Below are 13,816 nucleotides of genomic sequence, written 5' to 3' on the forward strand. Positions count from 1 at the left end.
TATACATAAACCGCGACCTTTCTTAACAAATGATCGATACCGCTTGAACTGGTAGATCTGTTTACTTGTCAGGGTTCATTCCATGATCCATCTTTGTCCTTGGAATCATTGGAGGATGCTCCGATCGATTTCGGTTCCGGATCCGAGATGTGGGAGGAAACGGAGAGGACCTGAGACGGCCCGAGCACAACGAGTCGTCATCCCGAAAGACTAATGTCACATAGCGCCAACTCTAAGGATGCAATAATGCCCAATAATCTTGGTCTGATCATTAATCTCTGCTCAATTGCCGCGTAATTGATACCGTCAACATTAGCTAAGCTGCCTTATTACACACGTAAACGCTCGTACGAGTCTTTTGTTAGCGAGACTATACTAAGGTTGAAGCCCAAAGTAGCAAGCCTGCACGCGCCCACTTTCCGTTGTGGGCGGTAGATCTAACTTGCAAAACAAAGACCCACGCCTTAGAAAGGCTTGAAATGATTAAAGGGGTGCATAGTGTCTTCTTCTCACGTGAGAAAATATCACATGGCTCATGGATTCTCTAATTCTCGTGTTAAATCTGATGTTGCGGACCTGCCACTTAGGAGCAAGCGCCTGCAAACTTTGTAGTGTTCTATCAATATATGCCGAGACTAGCAGGGAATCGCCTATGTGCTGCAGGGTCACGGTATGAATTGATCAGCCTACCACGACGCATTCAACGGAGACTCTCTGCGGGACTGCCGACCAAGCCATAAGGACGCGGCATACCCAAAGGTGTTAAACTTCATCCAAATTGCAATCTTATTCTGCACCCATCGCAAACGGGCCTGACTTTTACGTCAATAATTTAGCGGCAACGATCCATTTGCACAGGGGGATAGTGAAGCAGGGCGGCTCAATTATTTTCTCCTGACCATTCCAAACATCGACATCATCGTCACAACTAGACTGACGGATGCTTACACGGCATTCAATATATCAGGTGGCACAAATAAATCACGTTATTAGTGTTGTGGGACGATACTACTAAAAACCCTCATTTGCCGATGCGGCCGTTCGCGGAAGTTAATAAAGTTAAAGTTCTTGTCTAAGAATGAACCCTGAGATTTAAATAACTGGCCCGGTGGATAAGTTATGAAGAATTGGTATTTCGTGTTTACATGCCTGTTAATCTAACCCATTTAGCTAGGAAGGTACTTTGCAATCGTCGACAAATGCCGACCCAGTCAGTATCATGCGAAATAAAAGTCGTTTTTCACCGTCTGATCCCCAGATCATCTTTTTACGGGAATCCTAAACTCATCCAACGAGTGATTTCTACTCATTCATCCTCAGATCGTCTTCTCTCACCAGACCTTAACATCTCTACATCTTCTTCGTCAATCGACTGTCCTCTCGACGCAGGTTCATCTTGCTGAACTTCGTGTGTATGCAGTTTCATATTAATGAACATGAACCACAGTCCCAAGTCATACATGATTCGCAATATTCCACCCACAACAAAGGCAATCCAGAATTTCCCGCTCTCAGCAAGCCCTCCAGTAAGCGATGGACCAGTAGCCATGGCCAACGTTCTGAGTGTCGATGTAATACCCATCACGGCAGTGCGCTCTTCAGGTTTAACCACAGCAGCAATGAAAGCTGCTCGCGGTGCTTGGTCCATGTTGTTCAGACCCATGCGGATGAAGAGGAGTATAACCGTGATGACAATTCCGCTCGGGAAGGGGAAGAACAGCACGGAGATGGAAGATGGCAAGTGGGTGAAGACCATGGTGTTGACAAGACCAAGATGGCGAGCCAGGGGGCCTGCAAAGACAGTTGAAACCGTGGCCAAGACCTGTGCTGTTGAAAAAATGTCTCCAAGTCTAGCCTTCGACAGCGAAAACTTAGAATCCATGAAGTATGTAGTCAGAGACTCTGATACCATGCCGTCGGCCAGGGAATCAACAGTAAGCAGGAACCACAAACGATACATGACGGATCTGGTACCAGAAGAAACGCCTGAAAATCGACTGGTGGGTTTCGGGGTGTTTGAGGCGATAGATGTTCGCCTGCTTCCGTCTTCGTCCTCATCAGATGAATCCCGAAGAAGTCCTTCAGCTAGCTCATCTGACGCTTCTGAAGCATCTTCATGATGGGCAGCTTCGGTATTGCTGCTAACGAGCAATGCGAACACGACGTTCAACCCACCCATCAATACATAAACCCAAAAAGTTGCATGGTATGCTGCTACGAGATCCCATCCCTCCCGGTTAGCGAGCTTCTCGACAAATCGCCCTGCCAATGCTGTCCCCGACGCCGCTCCGAGACTGGAACTAGTAATGTACCAAGCCAAAACATCTGCTCGAGTCTTTGGGTTTGTGATGTGAGACAGCATGGACTCTTCGATAGCTCGGAAAGGGCCGAAGTCACTACCGCTGGCACTGATGACACCGACAATAGCAGCTAATAGAAGGACCCAAAAGTTCTCAAAGAAAGAAAAGATTAAGCCCGAACAAGCCATCAAGATTCCACCTGCAATAAGAACTCTTCGTCGGCCTAGTCCATCGGCCATGAGAGTGACAATCAAGCCAAGAAAGACATCACCCAGGAGTGTCAAGCTCATAAACAATCCAATGCGAAAATCGGAGAAACCCAATTCGGAGAAAAACTGGGCTATCGTAAGTGTAACGGCTTTGAAGGCGAACATACGACATGTTCGCGAGAGGATGATAAGCCATGCATCTTTACCAGTGGTGTACACGGCTGAAATGCCAGACTCATGATATAGCCAGCCAACCGTTTGAGCGACAGAAGTTCTTTGAGTTGTCATGACAGTGAGTGAAAAAGATGAGGAAAAAAAGGAAAAGATTGAGAACTGATCGCATGGTCAATTGCCATAACTAATAATTGTCTACCCAGTTTAGTCTGCGGGGTGCGCCGATCGGAGTTATCGGCGCCGTAGTCGGCAATGATACACCGAGTTGCCTCATTGAGAGTAATGGTGTGCTGAATTGCTAAGATGTTGGGTACTGAGTCAGAGGGATTAACCTGGAGCATTGATGGAGTTCAGTTCTAAAGCCGACTCTCGGTGTACCGAAAAGAGAATGGATGATTGAATTAACGTTGTAAATTATCAATATTATTATTACTATCTGAAATGCAAACTATAGTTGTATAGCCAATGTTGAGTCACTAGGAAACAATCGCGTCAGTTGAGGATATTGTTGTTCTATTGCAAATACCTAGGCTAAGATGAAGCAGAAAACCATTTGGTCGTTATGTTTATCTTTGCCCAGTATTATGTCTCTAAATTACGGAACCAAACTCAAACCAGTACCTTATCCCCGAATAGCTCAGCTGGAAGAGCGTTCGACTGTAATTGTAAGCATGTCATCGAAAGGTCACTTGTTCGATCCAGGTTTCGGGGATCCATCCTTTTTGCAGTTTCCACTAATTCTTTTGTCCTTCATTTATACCCAAATCTTGTTTTTCGTTCTTGTTGGCATTGCTTGGCTTGAGTCAAGATAGCCGTAAACAAAAGCATCTATTGACAAATGATTGGCTCAATAATAACACATTTAAACTTTGTAGAATGTGAAACCCCCGCATTCAAATTCATGTCTAACAACATCAAGATAAATAAAATAATATGCCGACTTCCAATAACTCTTTACCCTCATGGTATCATCGCCTGGCTCCTCATTTCAAGAGTGGAGGAGTGGTCCTTCCATGGACTTTCGACCAAGACATCTCCGACCTTGATGAAGATGAGACCAGTGATTATGATGGTCCTGACGCTGTATCTTTTTATCAACTAAAGGAGATGCGAGTGCAGCGCAAGCAAGAACTACAGAAACGAAAAGACTTCGTCCAGAAACAAAAAGACAGGAATCGACAGGATGAGATAGACAAAGTGAGGGAAGTTCAGATGGCATACGAAACCCTCGAGTCTTCCATGCCTGCAGAAAACAACATTCCTGTCCTCGGTCCTTTAGACACTACGTTTGAACTTTACTCAATCGACTACTTTAACCACTTGTACGATCCTACTCCTTCTGGTAGTCATAAGAAATACCTGAGGCTTCAACATGCGGAAAAACAACCGCAAGGACCAGGAAATAACCTTCTTCTCGAAGGCGTCTTGTGGCTTAACCCTGATGCTGAGACCAAACTTGCCCCATTCTACCCACCAACTCAGTCGAGTTTACAACATTACAGGCTTGACACTGCCGATGGAAAGTTTGCACTTGTTCTTCAATTCATTGATAATAACTATTTAACTCTTCGGGTCAGTCGAGACCTCGTCTTCATGAACAAGCCGCAGGAAGCGACAGGCCCACAGACGTTCGTATTTGGAGGAATTCGAAATGACTGGGGAAAACAACTACAAGCGTTTGCAAAGATGTCTGCTCAGGGAAGAGAGGATATCTTCCTTTCCAATATGTCAACTTGAAACAAGCCTGGCGGTACATTCACGCTTCCCGATTATGTCGAGTTTTGGTCTGAGACGGATGAGTTTCTCAACGTATTTGGCTGTTGTCTCTTGATCCCGCCTGTATGAAGACTGACTTGATAAAGGATGAAGGGAGACATTCCTATAGTTTGCCTTCATGAACGCAGTGAAAATAATATTCATATTATTGGCTCAATTCTGGTCAACTGCTGCACGCGGAGATGATGGTAACTCATACAGCGAAACACCGTCAGTTTAATTGTATTTAAGTTTATATGCTACCAACTACGCATATTGTCCCAGAAACAATCTACTCGTCGGCGTAAGGGTCAAAGCCTTCAACACCGTCACCGGCAGCATCCTTGAGGGAGTCACCAAATTCATCATCCAACTTTGGCCCAACACCACCATTCCAGTTCTGGAGCATCTTGTCTCGGAGACCAACATCAGGCCAGTTGTCCCATCCAACGAGAGGAGCCTTGAAGAACGAACCAGTAGGGTTCTCAGGCTTGTTGCGGTCATCGTCATTTGCGAAGCGGTAACAGTGGGTTCCGGCGCCGTCCTTGTGGTACACAAGAAGAGGGCTTGTTCCGTCGATGGGGAACTCATTGCTGGCTCCACCATAACCACCATGGCATGAAGGAGCGACACGAAGGACTGTGTCGTCCTTGGCGAAAACGACGATGTTCTCCCAGTCGTGACGGTGACCGCCGGCAAAAGTACCTAGTGCGCTTTGATCCTTCTCGAAGTATGTCTCATACCTGTAATTCGACCATTAGCTCGGATGTCATGATCTAAAATATAGAAAAAGCCTTACATAATAGCACAGATGCCGTTGTTACAACGCTTGCGAGAATAGGTGTTGCTGTTCTCCAGCTGTGGAGGATCGCGGCAGTCTCCCTGAGGGGTTCCCGTGGCACCGTGGCCAGGGTTGAGGTTACCATCAGGGTCAATGGCAGCAGTTTGGTAGCAGCCATCACTGTCAAAGTCGAGAGAAGGTTGGAATTTGAGCTCAATCTCATCCGCGCCTTGAGGAAGGGCAGTGAGAACGTCTCGCTTGACTTGTTTGGTAACGGGAGAAGCGTGAACTGATGCCATAGCACCGAGAAGGGCTGCGGCTGTAAAGAGCTTGTTCTGCATGATGAAGGTTGTAGGATGATGTGGTGTTGGGAGGAAGTGATGGTGGTGATGAGTATGAGAAGTCTTTACCGAGAGGAATTTGTAGGATATATATACTCAAAGCTCTACTCAGCCCGTTTTCTTCGTATATCAACCATTGATCGATGAAAAGGCCCCCATAGATGCTTGTACCGCTGATCCCTCACCTTCAAGGCATCTTTCACACCACGAAGTTGCACCGACGCTGATCACAATAATGCCCCAGTTGTCCTAATTGGTTCTAGCATAAGATTCTCTGCAACTTTACCAAGAATATTCCCCTTCTAATCCAAGTTCACTAACATGTGGAAGCACAACAACAAGATTGAGGGAACGTTTCTTTTTGCTGGGCTGAATCCTTCCATTATGCATCGCACCGGTCGAGTAGGGACAGCCTGGGAGTTCCGTTTCAGCCATGTTTCTTTGAAACATGGCAGAGTCAATTACATCATACCTTTACAAGCTGCGCTGAATACTTTATTAGCCGAATATTAAATCGGGATGAAGGATTAGAGGTGATCGGCAAGACAAGTCGCACAGAGCACGTGGGTCAATCAAACAACTGTAAGGCTGCCTCGACCGCTGCGACACTAGATCCTTCGATATAGCCTGCCTAAAGATGCGGAAGAAGGATATAACGACTGGAATTTGGAATTGTAGAATCAAGGTGAATTTGAGTCGCTGTTTGCTCGATACCTTTTGTTTTCCATTGCCAGTTTGCGCTTATGAGACCCATCAGGAACAGCAACATATCGGCTGAATAGTATTTTCCGACTGGTCTGCCTTACCAGATTCAATCTAACGACACAGCCTCATACACATATGAATTGGGCAACTCGTGTCTAATTCAGCTCCACCCAGGTACGATGATCTCGGAAAACTACCTATGCAGGGGCTCCCTTTGCAACATCCTAATCTGCACTAAGCAAGGCTCTTTTGGATGCTACTCGGCAGGTGTCAATGGCTACTATGATTCGGCAATTAAGCTTAACAGAAGATGAGCTTGTTTTCCGACGTCACTACCAACACTCGGATCGGCGGAAGGATTCTTGTGTAGCAGTTCGAAACTTGGCCAACCAACAACTCCTTGACTGATCGGCATCAGCTGCACAGCCCTGTGGAATCTCGTTTGGGATCTGCAGTGAACACGGCATGAATCTATGAACTCCAGGACCGGCATGTTTACCGCCCTGCATTGAATGAAAAGTCTATGATGATTTAATTAGACCCGATTCATGTTGTAGATGCATTAATCGAGATATTGACTCTCGGCACCCAAGTAACTTTCATGTGGTGATAGCTATCCTCTTGCGCTTAGACCCATTGATCGACATTGAAGCTTGATCTAGGCATCAACATTGAACTCGTATCACGTAGTGAGACCAAATAGGAAATGCGTGTAAAATTCCTAGCATCGTATCTTTCACAGAAGAACAAAATAGCTTTACCTCGAAGTATAGGTAATATTCCCACTGACCCTCTACCACCCAATCAACTCAACGGGGCCTCAGATGCAGCAATTGTAGCAAAGAACAATTTCGTCCTTCCCATTATGATCATCCGACCATTTCCTACCAATTGAAAGTTGGCTGCATTCATGCCCGTGTATATTTTACCGATGAGTTTGCCTGAAGGATTCCAGACGTGGACACCATCGCCGCATCCTGCATATACATTACCTTTTGAGTCACAATGGATACCTATAATAACGCATCAGTCAAAGTCGAACATTTCACTGGAAAGTGAGACATACCGTCCGGTAAACGCGATCCCACGTATGCAAAAGTCTTGCGGTTACCCCAAGATCCGTCCTTCTGGACATCGAAGCGATAACTAAACCTACAATTAGAGGTCACGTATGGAAGCATCGTGCCCGTCACTTACATTGATGCGGGACTAGTAGGATTCACCCCGAATAGCCCATTGCTAAGGCCTGTATCGGTGATATATGCGTGCCTCCCATCTGGAGAAAACGTTATACCTGTCCATCTTGGGTCAACACTTATTTACACATGGTCTTCTGTAGCTGACTTACCATTTGGGGCAGCGAAGCCGTCGGCGACAACAGTTAAAGCTCCTGTATCCGGATCGAGACGATAAACTTGGTTTCTCAATCCCGGCTGAGGACGAAAATGCTGCCAATAGCCATACATTGTATCAGTGAAGTAGATGTGGCCGTTTCGTGGGTTGACGGAAACGTCATTAATTGAGTTGAATTGCCTTCCGAAGTAGTTGTTCACAAGCACTATGGGATTGATGTTAGGCACGACAACACCCTTCACATCATATAAATGCCTTACTTGTGGTGTTGTATGGCTTTTCCGGATTCATCAGGTAAAGAGCTGAAGGTATGTTTTCTCCTTGGCCTTCGCCTGCAAAGATGATTTGGCCTTTGTAGTTTGTTCCACCTAGTTTGCAGTTAGTTAAGCGTTATATGGTAAGATTAATGCTCCATGCCATTAGGATTTATGACTTGTGGTTCAGAATCAACCACTGTTATATCCACATGACTTTGTGTATGCGAGCCATTTCGTAACCCTTCAGCGTCTGCGAGGGAAATCTTCTGGATAATGGATGACTTCTCTAGACCCGTCCCTGCGTCTAGAGATCCTGCTGATTGCACGAAAAATACTTCTTCAGTGGAGGGATTCCTATATTATTGAGAATTAGCATGGTGTTCACGCCACTTGTGTTTCCCAGGGGTAAGGTAAACGAACCATACTACAGCCTCATGGAAGATAGGGTCCTTGTCAGAGGTGGCGAGTAGCGTCAATGTTGGATTGTTCCCGATGACGTCTACAAACTCAGCATCGTAGACGTGGAATGGTCGTTCCAAAAGAGATTCGTGTGTGACTCCGGGCCACAGAAACCTCTAGACCTCGTTAGCACGAATCCCACATATTTCCACTCTAAAAACCTCACCGTTGTAGCATTGGCTTCGCTGGATGGTGGAACACGTTCCAGGACGTTGAAGCTTCTTTGGTCAATTACCTGAGCTGTTTCTGGTAACCTTTCCAGGTCGATAACAACCGTCTTAGGCTTTGTCTCACCAAAAAGTCCGTAAGCGAAAGGTATCAGGGCTCCTATTACCAAGACTCCGATAGTAAGAGCCAATGAAGTAGACAAGAATGGTCTATCGCCTACAGCCTCTCTTTTGGCTTGATGCCCTTGGCTACTTTGACTCTTAGGCGTCGACACGCCCCGCTTCTGCCGCATTTCTGAGTCGTCGTTACAAAGATGAGTTTTGACACGGTCTCTTGAATGATTCAAGTTGATATGGTTTCTCTAGTCTTCCTGCAAACGGAGGATGCGTGGGTTGAGTCTGTCTTGTATGCGTTTCTTTGCGGTAGAAACTTTTTCTATCGCCAACATTCGGGGTTCTTTTCAAGCGGGGAATTATTCTTCGGGCAGGGCAGGCTCGGTTCGGAAGTGCAGTTCGGAAACAGTTCCTTTCTATTTAAATGTTACAAGTCGTGAACAAGTAATGCTTCATGGCATGCATTCTGTGTATTTGTCTTCTCATCTTGACAATGATTAAATTAGAAATGCTGAATTCTCTATCGAACAATGTAGACAGAGTTGCGAATTCTCTCAGGCTGCGCTACAGTGAACAGTCCACTGTAATACCTGGTCGAACTACCTATCAAGGTCGCTCTTACAGCACACGTCGTCCATGTTAGAGGCCCGTAAAGTTAATACCTTCTTCCTAGTAGGAATATAGCAAAGGTATTCCAATTCTTCTTCTCCGCTGCTGAAAACTTGGAATTGATGACATCAACTGGTCTAATTCTGCGTAAGCTTAGGTCAACGTGAGAAATTAGCCCTGACTAGTGATGATCCTCCGCGAGTTCTTGGCCTCGTCCCGACAATTGATGCGGGGTTTTGACCTTGTATCTTGGCCAATCCATCGTGTCAATCATTCGTTTGCTACAAAACAACCCTTCCAACTTCAATTATGGTAAAAATTGCTCCATGGGAGTTGCGAGCCGACGGGCTCTGGACTCGTCCACTCATCGGACCTGAACGAATGTTTGATCAATGGCTAGAACTAGATGGTTGGACTGAGTGGATGGGCGCTGTCATTTTCACCGTCGCACCATCTCTCACACCCAAGATTAATTCCACAGACAGCATCAAGACGTGGTTCAACAAAGCGATCGCTCTCATCTGCCTCCAGAAACCTTCGTTATTGGCAACAATTCATCGGGGCCAACATGATTCTGTGCCCGCCAAGTCTCGAGATTTTATTTATACTCCGCTCCAGTCCGACAATGATTTGGCTGAGAGGATCGCGCAACGAACGACAATTCTTTACACTGACAAGTCAGCTAATGAAGGGCTCAAATCACTGACAGATGAGTTCTATTCAAGCCCTGAAAAGCGTATTAGCATTGAGTCTGGGACGCACTTAATACACATATCGCTTGTTGTATCATCAGCCGACCCCAGCACTTTCGCAGTGGCTATCCGCTGTAATCATGCACTAAACGACTTCTGGAGCGGTACTGCAATCTTGGACAATATTCTATGTAGGCTTTCAGATGGATTGGCCACCAACCTACCTTTCCCTTCGTATACATCGACTACCACTTCTTCCCTGCATCCGTGTTATCTGGACATCCTCCAGCAACCACTGGGAACTACCCCGATGAATCAAGAAGCTCAGGAAAAGGCGCAACAACTGCTCGGAGCGAACCTCGCGAATATTACAATGTGCCCCATAACTGAGGAGTCTTCCAAGGACGTTCCAGGAACCGACTACGCTGTACGAAGACAAGTGTACTCAGAGGATCTAACAAAGAAAATTATAAATATCTGCAAAGCACGAGGGGTCACAGTAACAGCGTTGTTGACAGCATTGCAATCGTTCGCACTGCTCAAAACGTTTCCGCCACAGAGTCTACCATGCTCCGTCGCTTCACCTATTTGCGTAAGCAATCGACTGAAACACACGTCACTAGCATACCAGGATCAGGCAGATTCTTCGTCGCAGAAGCCAATCCATCAAACGTTCAAGGAAGCGGCTGATGTTGGACCGGTCATGGCGACTACATTCCTTGTATCGCCTTTTGAGGTCGGACCCTTTTTGAAGAAAGAAGATGTATCGATCGACAGTCAGCAATGGTTCAATGATGTCTGGGAAGTAACAAGAAACGTTAGCCAAGCGACTGAAGATGCTGTCAAGAGTGACATAAGCGAACATGTGGACTGGACTCAGGGCCCAGCTGCTTTTGGTGGTGTCGCCCATGCTATGGAAGCCATGAAAGCTGGCCATCTCCCGTCGTGAGTAAATTGGTGTTTTCTTGAATCAGCACGAATTACTGATGTGAGCCTGTAGACCACCTGGTATGTTTACGCCTCTATCGTCCGCGGGTTTGATGGATGGTACACATCTTCAGGGAACCTACGGTAAAGATGATCGAGGCGATGGCCCTGCTGTGAAGCTTGACGATTTTTCCTTCTACTCGCGAGTCAGCAACCTATTCGGACGTATGTACTCACCACGATGCCATTGTTTTAATAGTCTTGTTTCACTAACCTTGTTGTGCGTAGCTCAAACGTGGGCATGGACGGCTCTAGGGAAGCTAAACACGATATTGGTCATGCCTGATCCCCGTATACGCTCAGTGCCGAACATTCAGTGGTGGGATCTGTTCAATGCCTCAATTGACAGTATCGCAAATGATAGCTTGGAGTAAAGCCGATGGCCTCGAGTTGTTTGCAGTCCTAAGCAGATTGTCTTCACTTACTCTCTATCAGATAGTAGTTACTGCAATGGCTTCCTTTAACGTAGTTATGAGATATGTATATGCATGATGCCGAAGGTCGGTTGTATGACAGTTTGTCTCATAGACGCGGTGCCAATGACATAAAATGCGGGGAACTTGACATTGAATCAACCACTTTGCGCCCTTTGATGACATGAACGTTGGTCAGCCTTCGTTTGTTATACTTTTTATACTTAAACTCATTGTGTCCACTGATATTCTACTAAGTTGGAGAATCGAGAACAGCTTGCAATGGACTCTTCACCTTTCCCAGACCAAGCCGAGGAACTGGACGCTATTAGCTCATCCTTTCAAGCCATCTTCGACCGGCTCCTACAGACAACTCAAAGTGTTAGCAAAGACCCCATTATACAGTTGGCTGGTCCGGCAGAGATTTCCAGGCTTAGAGAGATCAGTACTCCAGGGACGGCTTATCAAGTACATGACGCAATAGAAGATGCGTTCACCATATCCGACTTTCGCTTTCGGATGAATCACCCTCGGACGTTTGCCTTCATTCCAGCTCCTGTATCTCCCCTATCGTGGATAGGGGACTGCCTAACGAGCGCCTTTAATTCGTTCGCTGGATCGGCTCTGCAAGGTCCAGGTGTGGCTATCGTCGAGCAGACACTGCTACAGTGGCTCGCCTCAAAGGTTGGACTTCCAGACACTTCTGGTGGTGTCTTTGTGTCGGGTGGTTCTATGGCTAATATGAGTGGTATGGTGTTGGCAAGAGAGCATATCTTAGAAGAAGGAACCGAGAGCTTGGGGATCGCATATCTCTCTGATCAAACACACCACTCAGTGATAAAAGCCCTTCGAATTATAGGTATAAAGAAAACCCAGATACGTATCATACCAACAAATTCTTTCCAGATGGATATCACTGTACTCAAAAACGCCATCAAAGCCGACCGCGCTGCAAATCTCAAGCCATTCGTCATCGTGGGTACATGTGGGACAACAAACACAGGCACTATTGATCCGTTGGAGGCCCTGGCAAAGATCCGAGACGATGAAAAGATATGGCTTCACATTGATGGGGCCTTTGGTGCATCTGCGGCCCTTGGTGCTACGAGGAGTGCAGTTACGAGAGGTCTTGGGCTTGCAGACAGTATCTCTTGGGACGCGCACAAGTGGCTTTTTCAAACATATAGCTGCAGTCTGATTCTGGTGAGGAACAAGATAGATCTCGCAAAGGTTTATGCCAATGACGGGGACTATCTACGTGACGCTCTTGAGCACGAAGAGATTCCCGACTTTTGGAACCTCGGCATGGAACTTACCCGCCCTTCGCGGGCTCTGAAGCTTTGGTTCACGTTACGAGTTCTTGGTGTAGAACGTATTGGAAAGATGGTTGATCACGGTTTCGATCTCGCCGAGATTGCCGAAGCTGAGGTTAGAAAGCTACCAGACTGGGAAGTCATCAGTCCAGCAAGTATGGCGATCGTCACATTTCGTTACGCTCCTGTGGGAAAGACCGAGGAAGAGTTAGATTGTCTCAATGCAGCCATTTCAAGGCATGTACTGGAGAATAATATTGCAGGGCTTCTGACCACAAAGGTGAGAGGTAGGGTTGTTCTTAGGATCTGCTCAATCAGCCCCGTGCTGAAACAAGAGGAAATGGTGGGTATCATTGTCCAAGTCAGCCAGGCTGCAAAACTCGTTGCATAGAGCAACGCTAAGGTAGAATGGATGTTGTGAGTTCTCTAAACCATGTAGTCTTGGTTACTTTACTAGGATTAAGATAGGGATATACGTATGGCTTATAACACAACCGAGAAGTCAGATAGTTATAACGCTTGAGGTATTGACAAATTGTCACTCTCCACAAATAGTAGCTCCGTGATAAGTCTGATAAATATTCTCAAACTAAGTTGGCAAGTTCGACCATGAAAATTTGACCAAACAGTTTAGACGTAAACATTTGGCCTGTCGTGTCGGACTCCTGTTCAGAGGAGTCGAGTGTCTTCGGAATAGACATGCCATCTTCGTACTTGAACTTGAACCAGGCCGTCACTTCAGAAGACATGAATGTCATCCGAACTGGGCCCGGCTGGTTTGGGCGCGTGGACTTGATGACATTGAATCAGTGGGTTGCCTGGTCATGTTCTGGGCAGTATTGCATCGTATCTTGATTCCACGATGTAACGGCTTGTTATAGGTTAGAGATTCCAACATAGACTTGAATTAGATGATTTGAAGCATGGCGTATGTCATTAAGTACATAGGGGTCTACACATTCCAAGAGAGTCCTTTCTTTCTCTGCATCCCCACATCTTCATAGCCAGAATTGTACGCGGCTGACGTAGAAAGCGTAGTGGGCAAATATCAGTGTCGTAGAATCAGACAGGTGCGTGGTCAATCTAGCTAATAGGCTGAGTCACGTCGTCTCAATGAAATCGTTTCCAAGCTAGTGAACAGTTAATATTGATCGGCAATTGCGAACGGTAACTTCTCCAACTGCATT

The 13,816-nt window shown here is 46.2% G+C and overlaps 6 protein-coding genes across 6 annotated transcripts; 3 read left to right on the top strand and 3 right to left on the bottom strand.

The window, feature by feature from the left end:
* Positions 1–1,306: 1,306 nt before the first annotated feature.
* On the bottom strand, positions 1,307–2,797 carry FSST1_008280 (major facilitator superfamily domain-containing protein; the record flags this gene model as incomplete). The annotated part of the gene is made up of 1 exon (XM_083225148.1): positions 1,307–2,797. One exon carries the CDS (start codon positions 2,795–2,797, stop codon positions 1,307–1,309), a length of 1,491 nt encoding a protein of 496 aa, XP_083084241.1.
* Positions 2,798–3,616: 819 nt separating this feature from the next.
* On the top strand, positions 3,617–4,420 carry FSST1_008281 (uncharacterized protein; the record flags this gene model as incomplete). Its single annotated transcript, XM_083225149.1, has 1 exon — positions 3,617–4,420. The coding sequence occupies one exon, from the start codon at positions 3,617–3,619 to the stop codon at positions 4,418–4,420; it is 804 nt and encodes a 267-aa protein (XP_083084242.1).
* A 310-nt stretch (positions 4,421–4,730) lies between these two features.
* On the bottom strand, positions 4,731–5,560 carry FSST1_008282 (necrosis inducing protein; the record flags this gene model as incomplete). The annotated part of the gene is made up of 2 exons (XM_083225150.1): positions 4,731–5,181; positions 5,238–5,560. The coding sequence occupies 2 exons, from the start codon at positions 5,558–5,560 to the stop codon at positions 4,731–4,733; spliced, it is 774 nt and encodes a 257-aa protein (XP_083084243.1).
* Positions 5,561–7,069: 1,509 nt separating this feature from the next.
* FSST1_008283 (SMP-30/gluconolactonase/LRE family protein) lies at positions 7,070–8,794 on the bottom strand (the record flags this gene model as incomplete). Its single annotated transcript, XM_083225152.1, has 8 exons — positions 7,070–7,278; positions 7,332–7,417; positions 7,463–7,559; positions 7,614–7,823; positions 7,879–7,986; positions 8,036–8,229; positions 8,296–8,450; positions 8,501–8,794. The coding sequence occupies 8 exons, from the start codon at positions 8,792–8,794 to the stop codon at positions 7,070–7,072; spliced, it is 1,353 nt and encodes a 450-aa protein (XP_083084244.1).
* Positions 8,795–9,533: 739 nt separating this feature from the next.
* Positions 9,534–11,277, top strand: FSST1_008284 (uncharacterized protein; the record flags this gene model as incomplete). The annotated part of the gene is made up of 3 exons (XM_083225153.1): positions 9,534–10,861; positions 10,917–11,068; positions 11,132–11,277. The coding sequence occupies 3 exons, from the start codon at positions 9,534–9,536 to the stop codon at positions 11,275–11,277; spliced, it is 1,626 nt and encodes a 541-aa protein (XP_083084245.1).
* Positions 11,278–11,598: 321 nt separating this feature from the next.
* Positions 11,599–13,020, top strand: FSST1_008285 (pyridoxal phosphate-dependent transferase; the record flags this gene model as incomplete). The annotated part of the gene is made up of 1 exon (XM_083225154.1): positions 11,599–13,020. The coding sequence occupies one exon, from the start codon at positions 11,599–11,601 to the stop codon at positions 13,018–13,020; it is 1,422 nt and encodes a 473-aa protein (XP_083084246.1).
* Positions 13,021–13,816: the final 796 nt, after the last annotated feature.

Source organism: Fusarium sambucinum, chromosome II (assembly GCF_050947815.1).
Source record: "Fusarium sambucinum isolate potato_lamoka chromosome II, whole genome shotgun sequence".
NCBI lineage: Eukaryota > Fungi > Ascomycota > Sordariomycetes > Hypocreales > Nectriaceae > Fusarium > Fusarium sambucinum.